This window comes from Camelus dromedarius, chromosome 6, assembly GCF_036321535.1.
Source record: "Camelus dromedarius isolate mCamDro1 chromosome 6, mCamDro1.pat, whole genome shotgun sequence".
Taxonomy (NCBI): Eukaryota; Metazoa; Chordata; class Mammalia; order Artiodactyla; family Camelidae; genus Camelus; species Camelus dromedarius.
In genome coordinates, this window is record NC_087441.1 from 7,958,824 (window position 1) to 7,972,738 (window position 13,915).

The 13,915-nt window shown below is 41.7% G+C and overlaps 1 protein-coding gene across 10 annotated transcripts in view; it reads right to left on the reverse strand.

The window, feature by feature from the left end:
* SYTL3 (synaptotagmin like 3) overlaps nucleotides 1–13,915 on the reverse strand; it is a 78,052-nt gene that overhangs the window by 37,288 nt on the left and 26,849 nt on the right. For all 10 annotated transcript variants that reach the window (XM_010996650.3, XM_064486519.1, XM_064486518.1 and 7 more), the window contains one exon: nucleotides 12,865–12,929. In XM_010996650.3, the coding sequence (XP_010994952.2) occupies nucleotides 12,865–12,929 (65 nt within the window). The remainder of the gene's footprint in view (nucleotides 1–12,864; nucleotides 12,930–13,915) is intronic.

The window sequence follows — 13,915 nt, forward strand, 5'->3', positions numbered from 1 at the left end:
TCAGGCAGAAAACCTAAACAGACATTTCTCCAAAGACATATAGATAGCCAATAGGCACATGAAGAGATACTTAGCGTCACTAATTATTAGAAAAATGCAAACCAAAATGACAATGAGGTATCATCTCACACCAGTCAGAATGGCCATCATCAAAAAGTCTACAAATAATAAATGGTGGAGAGGGTGTGGAGAAAAGGGAACCCTCCCTACACTGTTGGTGGGAATGTAAATTAATGCAGCCACTTGATTCCTTAAAATCTAAAAATAGAGTTACCATACGATCCAGCAATCCCACTCCTGGGCATATATCTGGAGAAAATGTGAATTCGAAAAGATACATGGACCCCAATGTTCACAGCAGCACTATTTACAATAGCCAAGACATGGAAACAACCTAAATGCCCATCAACAGATGACTGGGTAAAGAAGTTGTGCTTTATATGTACAATACCACTCAGCCATAAAAAAGAATGAAATAATGCCATTTCTAGCAACATGGATGGACCTAGAGATGATCATACTAAGTGAAGTAAGTCAGACAGAGGAAGACAAACATCATATGATATCACTTATATGTGGGATCAAAAAAATGATACAAATGAACTTATTTACAAAACAGAAAGAGACTCACAGACATAGAAAATAAACTATGGTTACTAAAGGGGATGGGAGGAGGGATAAATTAGGAGTTTGGGATTAGCAGATACAAACTATTACACACAGAATAGATAAACAAGGTCATACTGTATAACCCAGGGAACGATACTCAGTGTCCTGTAATAAACAATAACGGAAAAGAATGTACGAATAACTAAGTGACTTTGCTGTACACAGAAACTAACACAACATGGAAGGAAGGAGGGAAGGCAGGAGGGAGGGAGGGAGGAACGAAGGAAGGAAAAAAAGAGAAAGAAACAAGGCCTGTGCACTTGTGTTTGGGGCATCCAGCCTAGGTGTGAGGACCTGGAGGACAAGGCCTGGCCTGGCTCAGCTCCCCCACCTCCACCCACCCTCCAGAGCACACACGACGTCCTGTCCTCTGGTTGCAACTCACAGCCTATGTTGCTACCAAAGAAACTTCTTCAACCAGCATACAAAGCTGCTCTGGGTTGAGTTGTGTCCCCTGAGAAGTGATCTGCTGAAGTCCTACCCCCCAGCAACTGCCAATGTGACTTCATCTGTAGAGAGAGCCTTTGCAGATCAATCAAGTTCAGGCGAGGTCATTCAGGTGGATCCTGATCCATTGTGACTGGTGTCCTCATCAAAAGGGCAAACTGGGACACAAGACGCAGACACGCACAGAGGGAAGATGCTGTGAAGACAGCCATGTGCCAACAGAGGCAGAGACTGGAGTGATGTCTCTACAAGCCGGGGAGCACCATGGACAGCCAGGAGCCCACAGGAGCCAGAAGATGCAGGGAAACCTTCTCCCGGAGAGCGGGCAGAGAAAGTGTGGTCCCGCTGATGGCGTGACTCTGGACTCCCAGCCTCCAGAACTGTGACACTACACATTTCTGCTATTTGAAGCCACACAGGTTGCAGCACGTTGTGACAGCAGCTGGAGAAATCTACTCCAGAGACCCTTTGTGATTTGGCCCCTACCTACCTCTCCAGGGTCACCTTCTGCCACCCTACCCCATTTGCAGGTCCTGGGGAAGGTGAGCTTCCCGGATGCCCCCACCCGCTAGACTGCCCTCCCTCCACGCCATCGTCTTACATGTCTTCATGCTCCTTTTAGGAGTTTATTCTCCAGGATTCTGGGCCTGTTCTCACCAGGCTGGCCTCTTCACGGCTGCCGTGCACACTTGCTTTAAAATTCCTGACGGTGCTGCCATCACGAGCATATCCATCTTTCCCCCAACTAGGTAGCAAACCTTTTGAAGACACCAGCCTCATCTTATGCATTGTAGTGTCCCCAGCACCCAACAGAGGGCCTGCCATGCAGACGTGGTTATAAATATGACAACAGACACCAACACTGCTTTAACAATAAGCATTACTTCATTTCAGCCCAATACCAAATATGTATGAAAACAAGGTCATTTTTTTTCACAACTGGGCCTCCATGTAAGTTTCATCCATTCGTTCATGTTGATTATAATATAATACACACAAACACTTCACAAAGAATGAGGGGGACCTCTGCTCATAAGCAGGAGTTTTGGGTGCTACAAGGACCCACACGAAATCCAGGACAGAGCTGAGGTTTCTAGACCAAAAACCAACCTTCACCTGGCACGAGCATGTCTGTACATCTATGCATCTATTTCTCCATCTGAAAACACATGGATAAGGCAACCTATTTCAAGTGCTCATAAAAAATCCTGTAGAACAGAGGCCATCTTAAGCCAGGCTCCCCTGTGTCGCTGGCCAAGCACACCAGCTGCCTACCAGCCAGCGCCCTGGACCGCAGGTCCTGCAGCAGGTGCCACGCCCAGCCACCCAAACACCTCTCTCTGGGGTGCCATGGTTCACGGGAGAGAGGGCACAGGGCAGACTCCCAGCAATGTCACAGTACAACTCAGTCAACCAGCAGAATCAAGCTGATATAAGCGGCTGAGGGGCCTCCCGCCCTGAGCTGCAGGATCTTTGTGGGTTAGTCATCTTCTAAGACATGATCTTGAACTTGCCCTCTGACACTGTAGGGCCCCACAGAAACCTTTCATTCAGGAAAGTCAGGGACACCCAGACAGCTGTGTGGGACTGCTGCAAAGCTAACAGGGTGGTCAAGTGGAAGGGTGGCCTGGTCCACAGCCGCCTCTCTGCTTGTGCCCATGGAATGGGAGGAGCATCCTGTGGAGGAAACCATACTCTGGAGTTCCAGGTGTGACCTGAAGCAAAGCACAGGTAGGGCTGCCCACACAGAGCCTCCCTGGGACTATGCAAACGTGCCCCTTCCTCAGGATGCTTTTGTCCACTCCTAGGAGTTGATCATAATATATGGATTTTGTTAGAACAATGTATTTTGTTGCATCTTCCAGAAAAATCATCACAATTAACACACAAATCTAGGATGTCTATGATGTAAACAGTATTCTCTCACATGTGGCTCCCTTGCACAGTGCCCAACCTGCACAACTGTGTTGACAGTCCTGAGGGTCGACCCACGCTGGAGCTTGAGTATCCTCCAAATGCTAGAAAAAGATGAATAAACAACCAGACAGAGGTGGGGGGGGGGCGGTGTAGGACAATTATAATGTGTTTTAGGACTTTTCTCTTTCACAGGAAAGAAAAGGTTCCTAGGACAATAAAGTTTTAAACCAATCTTTGGCTCACTTATGCCAAGTGGAAAAATTCTCCTAAAGTGTGACCTAAAGATCTCTCAGAATGTAAAGAATCATGATACCCTGTCATAAATGGTTTCAGAGGCTTTTTAAGTATATTGTAGTCCCTAGAGAAGTTTGAGCTTAGACAGCACTGGGGCTAAGACACTATTACAGATGAAAGAAGACAAAGTACATGACTGTGAATCTGCAACCCATGCCTTCCAGAAGAACTGAATTTAATATGGGAGATTTACAGTCCTGTTGGCAGACGGTATATCTCATCTGGTGTCCTTCCGCCACTAGACATTACTCTTCTGCTTAGCTGCAAGAAAGAAAAACAATTTTTCCCTTTAATTAAGCTCCCTACACTCTACCAGCAGAAATTCTGGATGGCTTCTATGTCAATAACAGTCCTCAAGGGCGGGGCAGTGACTCTCCAACAAAGATACACTTAAGGTTGGCGGTAACTGGCCCGGGTTTGGTGAGTACCTGGCGACAGTTGGGTATAAACTGCTTTTCCACAGCCTTCGATTTTCTCTAAAAATTGAATGTGGGTTTTAAGAGTGCTCTGTCCTAAAGGTTCTCAGTGTCGATCCCTTATGAGATATATGATTTCTCTACCCCATGGGTTTCCTCTTTACTCCGCTGATAGTACCCTCTAATGCACAAAAGTTTTTCATTTTGATGAAGTCCAGTTTATCTATTTTTTTCTTTTTTTGCTTGTGCTTTTGGTGTCATATCTAAGTCTGGCTGTCCTCCCAGACTTCAGACAACACTACAGAGCTACAGTAATCAAAATGTGTGGTACCGGCACAAAAACAGACATATGGATCAATGGAGCAGAACAGAGAGCCTGGAAATAAGCCCACACACCTACGGTCAATTAACCTTCAACAAAGGAGGCAAGAATATACAATAGAGAAAAGACAGTCTCTTCAGCAAGTAGTGTTGGGAAATCTGGACAGCCACATGTAAATCAGTGAAGTTAGAACACTCCCTCACACTACACACAAAAATAAACTCAGAATGGCTTAAAGAATTAAATGTAAGACACGATACCATAAAACTCCTAGAAGAGAACATAGGCAAAATATTCTTGGACATAAATTCATAGCAATGTTTTCTTAGGTCAGTTTCCCAAAGAAAAAGAAATAAAAGCAAAAATAGACAAATGGGACCTAATCTATAAGTTCTGTGCAGCAAAGGAAACCATAAGCAAAACGAAAAGACAATCTGCAGACCAAGTGAAAATATTCACGAATAAACGAAGCGACTGATAAGGGCTTAATTTCCAAAAATATACAAACAGCTTATACAACTCAACATAAGGGGAAAAACCAAATAACTCAGTCAAAATGGGCAGAAGCCCTAGACAGACATTTCTCCAAAGAAGACAGATGACCAACAGGCATATGAAAAGAGGCTCAACGTCGCTAATTACTAGAGAAATGCAAATCAAAACTACAGTGAGGTATCACCTCACACTGGCCAGAATGGCCATTATCAAAAAGTCTACAAGTAAAGTATGGTCACCATGGTGACCCTAGGTAACAATACTGTATTGTACATTTGAACATTGCTTTGAGTAGAGCATTAACGTTCTCATCATAACAACAACAAAATGGTACTTACGTGAGGTGAAGGTGTTAACCAACCTTATTGTGATAAACATTTTGCAATGTATGTGTGTATCAAATAACACAAAAAAAAGAATCCATTCATAGAACTGAATAAATGTCAGGTTTGTAGAGACCCAGTAAGTGCTGACTGAATGACCAACAAAAACCACAACGAGCTACCACCTCTCGCCCATGATGATGCCTCTCATAAAACAAGAACAACAAAGCAAAGCAAAACAAAAGCAGAAGACAAGTGCTAGCATGGCCGTGGAGCCACTAGAACCCTTGTGCACTGCTGGTGGGAATGTAAAATGGGGCAGCCACTACGGAAAACAGTATGGCAGTTCCTCAAAAAGTTAAACATAGAATAGAATTTCCATCTGATCAAGCAATTCTAATTCTGGGTATGAACACAAAAGAAGTGAAAGCAGGAACTTCAACAGGTATTTTGTACGTCAATGCTCAGAGCAGCATTATTCACAACAGCCAAAAGGTAGAAGAAAGCCAAGAGCCCACTGATGGATGGATGAATAAACAACATGTGGGACATACATACAATGGAGTATCATTCAGTCTTAAAAAGGAATAAAATTCAGACGCGTGCTACCACATGGATAAACCCTGAGGACATGGTAAGTGAAATAAAGACACAAAGGGACAGATACATTTTGATTCCACTTAGGAGATACCTAGAGCGATCAAAATCAGAGAGACAGAGAGTAGAAAGGTGGTTGTCAGAGGCTGCAAATGGGGGGCGGAGGGGAAAGAGGAACTGTTGTACGGAGGAGGTACAGAGCTTCAGTTTTGCAAGCTGAGAAAGGATGGTGGTGATGGTTAAAGAACAACAAAAATTTACTTAATTCCTGAACTGTACGCATCAAAATGGCTAAAATAGTAAATGCTATATTATGTGTATTTTACAAAAATGAAAAGAAGAATGTGGAATTCTTCAATTTAAAATGATTTGTTTAAGTATATAAGTGGTTTTCTAAAAAACGGATTCATATAAACAGATAGCTGAACATCCAAGTATCACAATATTCCCTGGAAACTACCCTAATCAGTAGTTTGGTCTAAACACACAAACCATGAATTCTTTTTTTTTTTAAAGTATGCATTATTTTATTTTATTTTATTTTATTTTATTTGTTTACTGAAGGATAGTTTACAGTGTTGTGTCAATTGCTGGTGTACAGCATAACAGTTCAGTCATACATATACATACGTATATTCTTTTTCATTAAAGGTTACAAGGTATTGAATAGCCTTTTCTGTGCTGTGCAATAGAAACTTGTTGCTTATCTATTTTGTACATAGTAGGTAGTATCTGCAAATCTCGAACTCCCAATTTATCCCTTCCCACCCCCTTTCCGTATGGTAACCATGTTTGTTTTCTTTGTCAGTGAGTCTGTTTCTGTTTTATAAATAAGTCCATTTGTCTTCTAGATCCACATATAAGTGATATACGTAAATCAGGAATTCTTAATTCAGAAGTCCTATTCAGTTCAATTATTTCACCTTGATTTTCCATTCTGTTCATTTAAGTAGGAGAAATGATGATGGATAGTGCCGTGGCCATGATAATTTAAGGCCAAAGATGTGGGTTGCCTAAGACGGCCTCACCACCGCGGGGTGGCGGACAGAGCCCAGAGGACAGCGGGAGAGGCAGAGACACAGAAGTGGTCCTGGGAGGAACGCAGGGGCTCAGAAAGCCGGGGGTGGGGCGGACTCTAGTCTCCTGGCAAATATTTGAGATACAAAATATATAAATCTGGGGTGAATTGATAGATTCAAAGAAACTTGGGCAATCTAAACAGCTCAGTTTTTGCGTTGCCGCTGTGGACAAAGCCAAAGGCATCATGAAATCAAAGCTGACTGAACTCGGGAACCTGCCTCCGCAAGACTGTTACCCTGAAACGCTGGTGAAAACAAAAGGCTGGAGGTGAAGGACTTTCTTCACTGCATTCATCATAGTCTGACTTGATGGTCTGTTCTAACCGGTTTAAAAGCACCATCTACAAATCTGTCAGGGCTGTGACAAGCAACCCAGTCAGCTGGGAAAAATCACTGCTTCTGAACATCACTTCAGCACACACCCTTTCACAGGCGTCTCTTTTGTCTTTCCCTCCTAAGCAGAGTAGTAAGAAGAAAATATTCAACAAAGTAAGATGCCACTTTTTTTTAAATAAGACAAAAGCATACACAGTATTTGATACCTGGAAATAAACATAATTTCATAAAGACACTCTCTCATGAAAATAAGCCCTAGGCATTTGTAACGTACAGATCAGCCTTGCAGGACTGTCTGAACTGCAGGCGGAGGGCGTGGGGGGACTTCACTGAGCCCACAAGGAGAGAGGCGATAAAGGTAGAGTCACTCGGTACTTACTGGTACCCACTTCTCTTAATTCACGAGCCTGAGTGTTTCAGGCCCACGTAGCCAGTCGGATACCGTCCTGATGGCCCTATGATCAGATGGACCACATCCAAGAATAAAACTCTGAAAAGTCACACAAAGAACTAATCATGCTCACCACTGGGAGGGGGAAAGAGAAGTTATTTCCCTTCATACTTATTAGACATAGTGAAGGGAAATATGTATATTTCCTGGTTAGGTATACAGCGGATCACTGAGACCATCTTTCTGCTTTTAAGCTCAAATATCAAGTCATAAAATGTCATGGCTGTAAAAATTAAGGGGAAAAAAAATGAAGTAAACCATATGCATGTACAGCAAGGAGCCAGAAGAGGGCACTCTCTTTATGTGCTTAGCAGACGCCAAAAGATTAAGATAGGTTTCAGTTAGGTTTCAGTTTGCTTTCTAGTTATTAGTGATCTAGAAAAGCTCCACCCCAATTGTTCATTAAATTCGCTCCTTTGCCTGTGCCTCTCAAACTTAAAGTGAGTAAAAAGAATCATCTGGGGACTTGTTAAATATAGTCAGCCCCCATGTCCATCAGTTCTACAACTGTGTTCAACCAACCTTGATGGAAAACTTTCACACATGCACACACGCAAAATCCAGAAAGTTCCAAAAAAGAAAAACTTGAATTTTCTGTATACTGGCAACTATTTACTTAGTATTTACATTGTCTTAGGTATTATAAGGAACCTAAAGTACAAGGGAGGATGGGTGTAGGTTAGGTAAATAATATACCATTTCACATAAGAGACTTGAGCATCCTTGGATTTTGGTATTGTAGGGGTCCTGGAATCAATCCCTGATGGATATCGAGGGACGTCTGTATACATGCCCCAGCCCCACCTGGTCCCACTGAATCAGGAACTTTGACTTTAATCTGAAATAGCTCTCAGCTGATCCTGGAGCAGGGGCCTCAGAAGCCACAATAAGACCCTCTGTACAGAGACTGCCAAATGCCTGAGGGTGAAGGGGCGGAGGCTATGGTACCAGAACGGTCAGGGAGCAGCATAAAGACGCCCTGGATGCCCTAGAAAATCTGTGCATTTTGGTCATTCTGAGGCATAACAGATGAACTGCAACAATGGTATATAAGGAATTATTTGAAGACAAGACAACTAAATATTAAATTATAACATCTTACAGGAAAAGAAAAAAAAGCCAGTCTGTAATCCAGAAAAAGAAATTTTTTAGGAAAGCAAAATGTTTAAATACTTTTCATGTCATCTCCCTGCAAAATAGAGAACTGGGGCTCATGGGTTTTTATGTTTTAAATCTTTTTAATAGTTAGAAAATTAGCACAACAAAATGCCACAATTAATATCTATTGTTCTTCATTGGATTCTTACTTACACCTTATTTATTTTCAAGGAAATCTGGGGAGCATTTATCTTAAACGGTACACATCCAACAGGACCATTAAAAGAGATAAGTAAAAGCATATAAGCGATTGGGTGACAGAGGGCATAGTGATTCCTGGAATTACTTCACTTGGACACTATGTTTAGCTGTAGGTTTCTGGATGCCAAAAAGGAAAAGAATGCTAAGTTTTCATTCTTAGGTGCCTACTTGGTGCCACCATGTACAGTGGGCACTTCTACGCATGACATCACCTTTTACCTTCAAACAGCTCTAGCCTTACTTCATTCATTCACTATTCATTCGCTCATAGCTCCCACCCTCAAAGAATTCAAAATCTGGGTGTGGTATCCACACGGTCAACTCCCTGGGGCTCAGGGCTGGGTACAGGTGAGCAGTGCCCCAAAGCTGTGCAAATCACTGGCCCTGGGTTATAAACCAATGGAAAAGGGAGTAACTGCAGAACAAATTGAGAAAACTGATGATTAGGAGAAGAAAACAAAATTAGATCAGGCCTCCTGATGCATTGAAAAGGGTTAAGTATAAATAAATCATAAAAATTAGAAGAAAGTAATGTGGATATACAACTGATGGCAGGATAAGGAAGGTGTCTCTAAGCATAAAAGCAAAGAAATTATATAGGAAAGGGTAGATTTACCCACCAAGAAAAAAAATTCTGTATGTTAATAAACATAAAGATACATAAGTAACCAATATGACCAAGAAGAGCAAATAGCCTTAACACATGAAGGACATCTGCAGAAGGTCAAAAAGGTGGAAAATATTCAATCTCATTAGTCATTAGAATTCAAACGAAAACAGTAAGTGACCATTCTGGACCACCAACGGGGTTTTAGCAAACTGACAAAGTTGTTGCTTGTCTTAAAGGATAATTTTTACTGGTGAGAAAGGTACAACCTTTCTGGAGGCAACGTTTTTAACCTTTCCTCTTGTCGTGTTTCTAGAAACATTCAGAGATGTGCCAAAGATTTATCTACAAGTGTGCTCATTGCACTTTTATTTATCATTTTAATAACATTATAAACTCCCTAAAATGTAACAGCAAAACTGGAAATTCTCTAACTTTACAACAAGTTGGCTTTTTTCTTCACCTCTCCAAACCTTAAAAGCCAACTTTGCTAAAATTGGGCAATAAGGAAACGAGGCACTGCCGCATTTGAGGAAGTCTTGCAGAGAAGGAAGGATTTTTTAAAATTTTGTTTGTTTGTTTTACACCTCAGGAAAACAACAGACATTGAAAAGAATGATTTATGCTGAGGGCTGAATTTCATTCCTCTCATTTTTCTTACTGATGCCTTCACTCTTGTGGAAAGTCACTGGACAGGAAGGAAAACACAGTGAGTTGGTCTCAGTTCTTTCCTCCTCCCTTTATCGCAAGTAAACCTGCAGGATAACCTACTTCTACTCACCCAGAAGAGTGCGGGAAAGACGAGGTGGTACCACTCCTGGGCATGCATGCACATGCACACACGTGTTCTAGCCTGCAAATTAATTTCTCTAATGGAAATAATGATACTAAAACCTCCAACGATGTATTTTAAAAATTCCAGGAGACGTCTTTGCTGAGTTGGTATTGAGAAATAACAGAAATTTCACTCCTGACAGTCTTATTGTTGAACTAGGACTAGAAGTGAAAAAAAAACCGCAAATCTATCCACCACCTGAAGACCCCAGCCTCCAGGCAAAAAAGCATTTTAAAGAAACAAAACAATAAAACATTTAGGAAGACTCCATGCTGCCATTGCTCACCTGCACCACATGGATGCGGACGGTAGTCCCAAGAGGGCAAAAACCGGTACTTGGAGAATGAAAAAAATCTTAGATATTGCACAATTCAGTAATGAAAAACCCAAACAACCCAATCAAAAAATGGGGAGAAGACCTAAACAAACATTTCTCCAATGAAGACATACAAATGGCCAAGAGGCACATGAAAAAAATGCTCAATATCACTAATTATCAGAGAAATGCAAATCAAAACTACAATGAGGTATCACCTCACACCAGTCAGAATGGCCATCATTCAAAAACCCACAAACTATAAATGCTGGAGAGGCTGTGGAGAAAAGGGAACCCTCCTACACTGTTGGTGGGAATGTAGTTTGGTGCTGCCACTATGGAAAACAGTTTGGACATTCTTTAAACTAAAAATAGACTTACCCTATGATCCAGCAATCCCACTCCTGGGAATATCTCTAGAGGAAACTAATTCAAAAAGATACATGCACCTCAATGTTCATATTAGCACTATTTATACTAGCCAAGACCCAGGCAAGACTTGAAAGCAACCTAAATGTCCATCGACAGATGACTGGATAAGAAGTTGTGGTATACACACACACAAACACACAGGAATACTACTCAGCCATGAAAAAGAATAAAATAATGCCATTTGCAGCTACATGGATGGACCTAGAGATTGTCATACTATGTGAAGTAAGCCAGAAAGAAAAATACCATATGGTATCTCTTATATGTGCTATCTTTTAAAAAATGACACAAATGAAATTATTTACAAAACAGAAACAGACTCACAGACATTGAAAACAAATGTATGGTTATGGGGGGGACGGGGTAGGGAGGGATAAACTGGGAGTTTGGGATTTACAGATAAACCCATATATAAAGTAGATAAACAACAAGGTCCTACTGCATAGTACAGGGAACTATACTCAATGTATTATAATAGACTATTACATGAAAAAGAATATCAAAAAAGATATATGTTTATAACTGAATCACTTAGCTATACACCAGAAATTAATACAACATTGTAAACCAATTACATTTCAATAAAAGAAATCTTAGATGTTGCAATGGTCTGTGGTATGCTCCAAAAGGCCTCAAAACATAAACAGGTATACAAGACATCTGGGATGTGAAACTTTCACGGACAGGTAATATTTCGGCAAAAAGTGTTAACAAGACTGGAGACCAGAGAGAGGGAACTAATGAAAAAAAGGATTAAGAAGCACAGATCTGGATAAAATCATACACACTTGCTGGTTTTTTTTTTTTTTTTTTTTTGCTTGAGCACTCCCATCAGTCTTCAGCATCCCTCCAGATTCCTAATAAATTCAGCAGAAACATCACTCTCCTTGAGTAAGAAAGAGTCAGGGCTATAGTCCAGGGGAGAATTCACCACCGACTAAGCACAGACCTCGATTAACAGTGTTTTTATAAAAGCTGGACATCGACATTCAAATGAATGGCTTCCTTTCTGTGCCAACACACATTTATGGTTGAGGCAAAATAGCTTATTTCTTCATCTTAAACTGTCACTATTTTTAAAAGTGTTTCCAGCCACCCCATTCCATCTGAGTCAGTCTAGGCTCTCCTGTGTGCAGTCCCCACTGTCACACAACACAGAGGAGGTGGCTACCCCTGTCACCACCATGAACAGATGGGACTACAGAGCATGCAGGCTCCACTTGATTGTGATAACACGGGTGTGCACCTTTGGGGGATAAGTCATTCTCTTATCTGTCCAGTTCACATCCTCCGACACGGCACTTCTGTATCCTCTCCATGGCCTTGGGGCCCAGCGACTAATCACACCGTTATATCAACTTTGCAAATACTTCATAAGACATTGGTGGTACACAGACCAAATACATGCTTCCACCCACATAATCATATGTGCTTCACTTCATAATCATCAATATCTGCTAAACCCTAACACAGTTCACTCACTGTGGTCTTCGGTTATTCAATCATTTTGATCATGAACAAGGTTTTGTGCTGAAAGGAGCTAACAAGATTTTAAAAGCGCAGTTTCTGCTTGTGAAGAAAAAGAGAAAGGCATAAGGAATGATATAATATGAGGAACTTTCAACAACTGTGGAAGAGATGTACAAAGCGGTGTTTCAGAGGAAGGAGTCGTCACTTCCAGAGGCAGGAAGTCAGGGAAACTTCACGGAGAACAGAAGCATTTCAGCAGGTAGAAATGGGGGTACAGAGGGAGCCCCCAAAGCAAAGATGGTGACTGCATGAGCTGAGGAGCAGAGATAGGACAGTTTAAACAAAAGGAACAGGAGGACTGACCAGAGGAGGACTGACCAGAGGCAGAGGCCCATATACCTCGCCTTGTTAAGTTTTTCACATTCAAAAATCTCAACACCAAATATTTTTAAACTGGGGCTATATCATTTTACTTTAGTAAACTTTTAAGAGCATTTACCTTCAGTTGGAAATTTCTTGGCTCGTTCCTCAAAGAACCATTCTCCAGTTTTTATTTTCACATTTCTGGAAAACAAGCAGAAAGGAGGCCTGAGAGAGAGAGAGATGGGCGGGGCTGTATTTGGCGCATAAGAGGTGGGGAGATAATACCACGAAATATTAGTCTGGCAAAGGGCCTCAGAGTTCCAATCCCTATCCTGACAGATTCCCATAGAGGCTGAGCGATCTGCCTGGTAAGTAGCGAACCTGGGAGGTTCTGCTTGGGCACACCTTACCCCAGAGGTAATATGTATGTAACATACATATTAACCTGTGTGTGTGCCCGACATAATAAACATATGAGGAGAAACAAAACTGCCATCAAAATGATCAACTTACGTTTATGGTGGGGAGCAACGGCATGAAGGATAATCAACAAAAACTCACTGCTGTCTGCTTGGTTAAGAGGGAGAGCATCCTCGGGCTGGGTCAAGGTCAGGTGGAGTTAACCGCAACACTTACCAAGAGCCAACAGAGCGGATTCACCTAAGAAGGTTCCTGGGAGGACCTGAGCTCTGGAGTATGGGATCAAAGTGCTTCACTGGAGATTCAGGGGCCACTTGAGAAACAGGGGACCTCATGTGGGGCAGCCGGTCTGACAGTGGCTCCCTGGGCATCGCTCCATCCCTGCATCCCCTCCCGTTGAAGTAAGAGGCAGAGCCCTGCTGAGCCCTTTGTGAGCTCACTGCTTGAAACTGAACTTCCCAAACATGTTTTACTCTTGAGAGTTTCCAAATTTCTGAAGAAATCCCCCCTCAACCTCGAAGAACTTCAGAAAGGCAGAACTGTCAACAGTCTTTCGGGACATAAATAGTTAAACATAGAGATACTATAAATTATTAACACCCTTAAAATAATGTGCCATAAAACTTGTCCATTCCTAGGTTATGCAAGTTTAAGAAAAATTAAAACTTCAACTTATGGCAAATTCTCTTCTATAAAGTACTTACTAAAATACACTCTCCATTAGGTTCTTTTAGGCCATATATGAACTCAAATGGAATTTTTAAATG